The sequence below is a fragment of the Pteropus vampyrus genome, unplaced genomic scaffold, assembly GCF_000151845.1.
Source record: "Pteropus vampyrus isolate Shadow unplaced genomic scaffold, Pvam_2.0 Scaffold279, whole genome shotgun sequence".
Lineage (NCBI taxonomy): Eukaryota > Metazoa > Chordata > Mammalia > Chiroptera > Pteropodidae > Pteropus > Pteropus vampyrus.
In genome coordinates, this window is record NW_011889060.1 from 957,926 (window position 1) to 965,121 (window position 7,196).

Sequence of the window (7,196 nt, forward strand, 5' to 3'; positions counted from 1 at the left end):
CGGGGGTTCCGCAAGCTCGAGGGGGGCTGCGGACAGAGCCGCAGGGTGCGGGTGCTCCTAACGCCATCCCTGATGCCTGCGGGCACATGTCCCCGCCTCTCTGCTCCGCCGTCTCGTACTGAACCTCTTCAAGAGACGGTACGAAGATTTATCTTCTAATCAAGCAGATTGTGTGTATTTTCACAAAACGGCTCTCCAGATGTGTTCTTCCCACCCTTCCCTGCGTGGGGCCCGGCCTCTCCTGCCTTCCCCACGTTTTTCCGTTGGATTCCACACGTATCTGTTTATTCTCTAACTGTGGGTGGGTCGGACAGCCCGGCTTCTGCCAATAGGATGTTCGTTAAACGCCACGAAGCAGCATGAGTTCCCACTCAGAGAACCTGCCTGAAAGGAGGAGGCAGAGCGCCGTTCTCTAGCCTGAGCTTCCTCGTGTCACGTAGAGTCAGTCGTTCCTTCTCTCGGGCCTGCATACATCCCTACTCCCGGAGCCAGGACCTGTGCTCGTCATGCTTTGCTGGCTGGCTGCGGGCTGCTGCCCGGGAAGAACAAAACTCTATCGTGGCAGAGTCATCCTGTTGGGGGAGGGCAGGGGACCTGTGCTTCCCCTTTGCTGTATCGCGGTTTGACCGTCGGGTTGCACGCGACACACTCGCAGGCTCGGACCCGGACCGCAGCCGGGCGCTTGGAGCCTCAGCTTCGCCACTGCCCGGCTGGGAGCTTGGGGCGAGTTCTGAGCCTCTCGGGGCCCCAGTGTCCTCTTCAAAGTGGGAATGACAGTCACGCCTCCCTCACGGGGTTTCGATGAAGATCTAATGGGCCCATATTTATAAAGTATTTAAATCGGCATCTGGCACATAGGAAGTGCTCCGTTGTCGTTGTGGAACATGTGATCATTTGTCCTCTAGTTCTAGGTTTATGGAACTAAATGTTAAAGGCCATCAGCTGGGGAATGAGTGTGGCTCCAGTGACTCGATGTAAGCCGTATTTGTGGGTACGTATAGGTGAAGGTTCAGAGAGAAAAATTTGTAATTTATTAGGGAAAAAAGCCACAGGCTAAAAGAACTGGGGTAAAGGTTGAACCCGTGGACGGGCCGACGGTATAAGTGTATTATCTGATGATGCCAGGTGACTCCGTGAGCCAATAATCACTAACTTAACTGAGCATCAGTCACACTGAACAGTCAGATCCTTGTTACCTAGGATCACGAGTCAGGTATGTTTGTTGTTCAGAATGTACCCAACCAGCTTCCTCTAAACTTGTAGACGTGAGCTTTCATCGTTAGCAGAGTGACAGCCCGAACCAATCACAGTGCGGCCCCTGAGTGTTCAGCCCTGTCGTTCAGCCCTGTCATTCCTCCCCCACTTCTCTCGGTTAACCATCACTGAGGACGTTTCGGGCACAGAGAAGCTGGCGTGTGGCATTGGAGCAGTCACACCCTTGCTCCGACCTTGCAGGCAAAGAGCAAATCTTGCTGCAGAAGGACTATGAATCGGCGTCGCTGACGGAGGTGCGGGCCCTGCTGCGGAAGCATGAAGCCTTCGAGAGCGACCTGGCGGCTCACCAGGACCGGGTGGAGCAGATCGCGGCCATCGCACAGGAGCTCAAGTACGTGCATCCTCAGGGGCCTCATGACATGGGCACTGAGAGGACTCCCTGGGCGCCCCAGAGCTTGCCCAGGAGGGGCGCGGGCCTGCCTTTCCTGTCCTGTGTGGAGTTTAGGGAACCGAGCTGGAGGACCCCGTGATGGGATGCTGGTTTGTTTAAATGGATGACTGGTTTGGCTTCGGTTCTTTGGTTGTGGTAGTTTCCGTGTGTCCCCCTGCCCAGCAGCACCCCAGCCCCAGCACAGGCCACCCCTGACCAAGCGGATGAGAAATCAGTGGGGAGGCCGGGCGTGCCGCTCGGAAAGGCGGCCTCTCCAGGCCTGATGCAGCCGACAGACCACATTGTGCTCCCAGAGGCCAGAACGAAACAGCCATGGCGGCCTCATGCCGCAGGGGGAGGCACGAGCCCACTTCCTTTATCGTCAAATGAGGGTGCTTCGTCGCCGCTCTTGTTGTTTTACGGGAGGAACTAGCATGCGACAGAGCCCAGGCTGGTCTAAGCCGAGTGACAGTTCCCGGCCAGCCTCTGGGAGAGGGGCCTCCTTGCAGTATTTGCAAGTTTTTTTGAAAGACCTTTTCCCCCTTTTAATAAAAAAATTTCATCCTCTATTCCTTTCCCCCTCATTATAATCACTGATTTGTCTGCAACACATTTAGAGCTTATCACATAATGATAACAAAAATATTTATTTTAATACGTTACATTTCTAAACTCCCGGGCTCCTCACTCTCGATCAGAGCAAACCCCTTAACTGACAGATTCAGCCTCTTTAAGAGCATCCTGTGTTTCAGCCTTGCCCAAGTAAACCCTTCACATGTGTTCGTGGCCGTCCCGGCCAGTCTGCGCACTGTATCTGCGGCCTTGACCTTCTCGTACCTCTCATGCTTCCTGAATATCAGATATCTGGCGGCTCGTTAGCCGTCACTCACAAAATAAGGAGATGAAGGAAGCTCAAGCCGTTTAATGCTCTGCAATAGCTCCCGTGAGTAATCTGAAATGGTTTTAAGTGTTGCCCATAAAAGTTAAGTAATAATTTTATATTATTATCCCCAATGCCTACTTCTCCACACGGTCAGGAGAGGAACCACATATAGGATTTATATCCTGGCTCATCTTAATGTCACTGACGTCCCTGTCCTTTTCACCTTTCCTAGAACAGTAAATCGAAGTGTGTGTGCAGTTCTCAAAGTGCGTAAAAAATAGTGTGCCCCATTATGCGAACCCCGTTACACGAGTTCTGAAGCAGTTTGTGTAGAACTAACACGTATGAGTTAGAAGAGGGAGAATCATTACCCTCGCCACGGGATGCTGTGTCCGTGAGCGTTGGTGGCCGTTATGGATTAGTAGGAGTCCTAGCTTTTGTTTTTGAAGCCTTTTTCTCTTTAATATTTGCGTTTGGAAGAGCCAGACAGAGCTTTTTCACTTTGCATTCAAGTCTGTGCAAATAGCTTGTGTGCTGTGTGGGTTTTTTGGTGTGTGTGGGCGGGGCAGGGTTAAAACAGTCAACACCAGGGTCTTCGTCCCTCCATCAGAGAAGTGTACGCGTGTGTGGAAAGCTGCCCGTAAGAACCAAACAGGCTTTAACTGGGTGGCAGGGAGCGTCTTACCCACTGGGCGAACATTCCCATCACAGCTGCAGGCATCTCCTCTCTCCAGGGACAGCAGCAATAACACTCAGTAAGGACAAGTTATTTAAGAGGGAAGAAAACAGGTAATGAACAAGGATTGTCTGAGTTTAAGGTCTTATTAAAACAAACCGAGGTTCATTTACTGAAAAATAAAACACTTGAGCTTTGGGAACGGGTGTGGCAGGACAGGGAGTTTCCTGAGGCCGTCTTGTCTGGACGCTTTGAAGGAGAAGCCTCGTGAAGATGTCTTGAAACTTTGTGAGTCTCACTTTCATCTTAACTGAAAGACTTAATCAATTTTTGTATAGAATTCAAACTTTTTATCCCTGGAGATACCAGGGTAACCTTCTAGTTGAGAATTTGCTTGAATGGTAAGTTCAAATGACTTCCGCTCACAAAGCTCCCGTTGGGACGTCTGGGCAGGCCGGTGAGGAGGAGGAATTATTTACTGAGAAATGTCGTTCTCGCTGTCACACGATCAGACCTCCTGGTCCGCGAGCGGGGCTCTGTTCTGCCAGGCAGTCACGTCCCTCCGGTGCTGGAGTCTCAGCGCCTGCTCTGGACAGGATGCACACCCCATGGTGAGACGCAGGGCCCACCACCCTGCGAGAGGGGCCGGGGACACCTGGGCACAAGCTGCCCCCTCCTGCCCTGGACTCATTTTGGTGTTCCAGGCACTGTGGCTTCAGCGTGGCCACAGGACGGTCCTCCAGATCCAATAGCAGGCTCTACTGACAGATGCAGTGCCACTTAAAAGCAATGCCCTCTGGAGGCCTGGCCAGCAAAGCGGGAGGGAGAGCGATGGTGGCCCGAGGCATTGAGAGGACAAGTCCACTGACCAGCGAGAATGTCACTCATTGTTCTCGTAATCCGTCAGAGTAACGATCATGTTTGCCGCGGTGGCTGTTAACAAAACTCTGAAATACCAGCCAATTCTCTATCTGATCTTATTTTTAAAAAAAAATATACACACACACACACAAACACACACACACACGTATATAATCTGTTTATTTTGACAGGGAAAGCTAATTGCTATTTTTTACTTCTACTAGTGAATTGGACTATCATGACGCCGTGAATGTCAACGATCGATGCCAGAAGATCTGTGACCAGTGGGACAGACTGGGGACGCTCACGCAGAAGAGGAGAGAGGCCCTGGAGGTGAGGTCTTTAAGCCATCTGCTCGCGTGAAATCTTGTAATAGGGGCTCTTTAATCCAGTCCCTGTTTTAATTTCTTGTATTTCTGTGGCGTTACGTGCATAAAACAAAACAGATTGCCCGATGAAAGGAGCCTCTAAACAGTATGAAAAGCAGGAGAAAGAGAGAAATGGGAAGTTGGTGGCTGTGACCGAGTCAGGGTCAGGAAGAGCTCAGTGAGAGATGTGCGAAGGGAAATGACAGCAAACGCTGAAGCAAGGAAAAGTGACACGAAACAGTTGGATGAATCTGGCCTTAGTAAAGCATAAGACTTGGGTAAATGGCAGTAAGTGGCTGGTATTTAAGCGTACAGCTGGCCCCCCCTTCTCACGGGGGAATACGTTCCAAGACCCCCAGTGGGCGCCTGACACCATGGACAGTACCAAACCCTATCTATACTGTATTTTCCTATACATACATACCTATGGTAAAGTATGACTTATAAATTAGGCACAGTAAGATATTAATAATAATAATAATAGAATAAGACAGTTAATAATACACTGTAATAAAAGTTATGTGAATGTGGTCCCCCCCAATATCTCATCAAACTGCACTCACCTTTCTTGCTGTGATGTGAGATGACGTGGGGAGATGACCACTGTGACGTGGGTTAGCCTCCCACTGACCTCTGTCAGGAGGAGGATCATCGGCTTCGGGCGATCCCGGATCATTGAGCCATGATGACATCGATGGTTGGCTGTTGGGAGCAGATGATGTCGGTGGTTGGGAAACTTAATATTTTCAGATCACGGTTGACCACGGGTAACTAAAACTGCTCAAAGTGAAACCGTGGATTCCGGGGGGCGGGGCGGGGGGTAGCAACTGCGCCTAATTATCTTTTACCGTAGACGACTCAGACGATGTGAAGGAAAGAAGCACTTAGCAGTTTTCTGAGTCTTCTCACCCTGACTCTGATGAAGTTTTAAAATGCACGATATCAGGCTCCTAGATGCGAAATAGCTATTCCATGTCACCCGAAGAAAGAAATGGTAATGGATAGGAAGGACCAGGCATGTAAAGAGACAGCTCAAATACTTTAGGACGAGAGGAAAAATGAGTCCAATTGTGAAAGATGTGTGATGCGGATGCCTTCCCTGTCGGCTCCGCATCCTCCCGCCACATGAAACAAGCATGGTATCGTTCTCGGGCTTGAAGCCTCATGATTGCATTTGTCCAGAAAAGCAAAGAAGGACTCTGTGTTCAGTCCCGAATGAGGATTAGAGAACATTAAGCTGTAGCCCCTCCTGCCTTCACGAGGCGGGTGGCTTTCTGGAAGGGCACGCCATCTTCTCTGCATGCCGCTCCCTAAAACGAGGAAGGTGGTCTGAATTCTCTGTTCCCCAGCATAGTGAGGGAATCGCATGCTCTGACTGACAAAGCAAGTCACCGGACACCCTCCGTGGAGCCTCAGGTTTTCAGAAGGTGGCATGTAGGGGGTTGGTTACTTTACTCAAAACGAGGCTGCTCTGGACGCCACCAAATCCTCCCCCGACTGAGAAGGTACTTCCCAGACCCGCAGGGCTCGGCCCCAGGAGGCCGACCTCGCTTCGTCCCGCAGGCGGACTGTTAGTTACGGGAGCCTTGTGATTCCCAAGCCTTCAGACAGTGATGTGACGCTCTGGAATGCGTGTTTACATTGTCGGAGACCTTTTTTTATGGTTTAATCTGTAATAATGCTTGATAATCTTCAGAGAACTGAGAAATTGCTGGAAACCATCGACCAGCTTCACCTGGAGTTCGCCAAGAGAGCGGCGCCCTTCCACAACTGGATGGAAGGCGCCATGGAGGACCTGCAGGACATGTTCATCGTGCACAGCATCGAGGAGATCCAGGTACTCCCGCCCGGCCCGTGCGCGCAGGCACCAGAAGTGAGCTGTGATTCTAGAAACTGGGAGGACCAGGATGTTTGGTCGGTTTGTGTGTGTGTGTTTATTTTTATTAAGAAAGACGTGGCTAGCAGGCCACATTACCCTTTGATCCTTATCAGATAATGGTGATGCTAAGGGTCAGTTCTTTAAAAAAGGATGGGCAAATGAGGCATAAGTGCTTTTAGAGTTATTCACCGAAAGTCATAAGTTTTTTGGCTGCAGGGCTGACTACGGTGCACAACGTGTGCATGTTACTGTTTGTTAAGATCTACCGAGTTTGCCAGATCGTAAAGCATCAAAAACCGAGCACCTTTTGCCTCCCACAGTCCAGATGTTCTGCTTCTAATTGTTCACTGAATTTGATATATAATTGAATATGAAGAGAAAATACTTTTAAATTATTTTTTCCTATAAAATAGATAGGTCATCAAAAAGAATCCAGATATAAAGGAAATCACTGAAGGCTGGGATTTGAACCCATTCCCCCTAACAGGGAACATTCTAGAAGGGTTTGCACCTGGGTGGAAGGGGCACGGTATTACTTCACTGAACACGGCATTTGTCTTCTGGAAGAGGCCGTGATGGTGTTTCCTGCATGCAGCCTTAGCAGAGGTCAGCAACCTAGCATCATTTACGTTTGGAGTAAGTGAGACTTCTGATAGGCCTGGGGGGCCATACTCGGAGCACGAAGTAGTTCATTGCGTGAAAGGTGCGCTGGCAGCTGGTCTGCTGCAGCTCCCCAAGCGAACGTTAGCATCACACCCGAAGGTGGCCCATGGAGCGTCTACAGCTGGACCGAGGTGGCTGCTGCCTCACAAGCTAGGGCCACATGACAGCTTCGCCAGATGGAGGGTTTATGAAGCCTCAGGGGAAAGAGTGGGTTTCTGTGG

At 50.3% G+C, this 7,196-nt stretch overlaps 1 protein-coding gene across 1 annotated transcript in view; it reads left to right on the forward strand.

The window, feature by feature from the left end:
• The window catches only part of ACTN2 (actinin alpha 2), a 389,901-nt gene that overhangs the window by 369,696 nt on the left and 13,009 nt on the right, over positions 1-7,196 (forward strand). Inside the window, exons 12-14 of the mRNA XM_023520821.1 lie at positions 1,380-1,606; positions 4,290-4,398; positions 6,130-6,270. Coding sequence (XP_023376589.1) covers positions 1,380-1,606; positions 4,290-4,398; positions 6,130-6,270 — 477 coding nt within the window. The remainder of the gene's footprint in view (positions 1-1,379; positions 1,607-4,289; positions 4,399-6,129; positions 6,271-7,196) is intronic.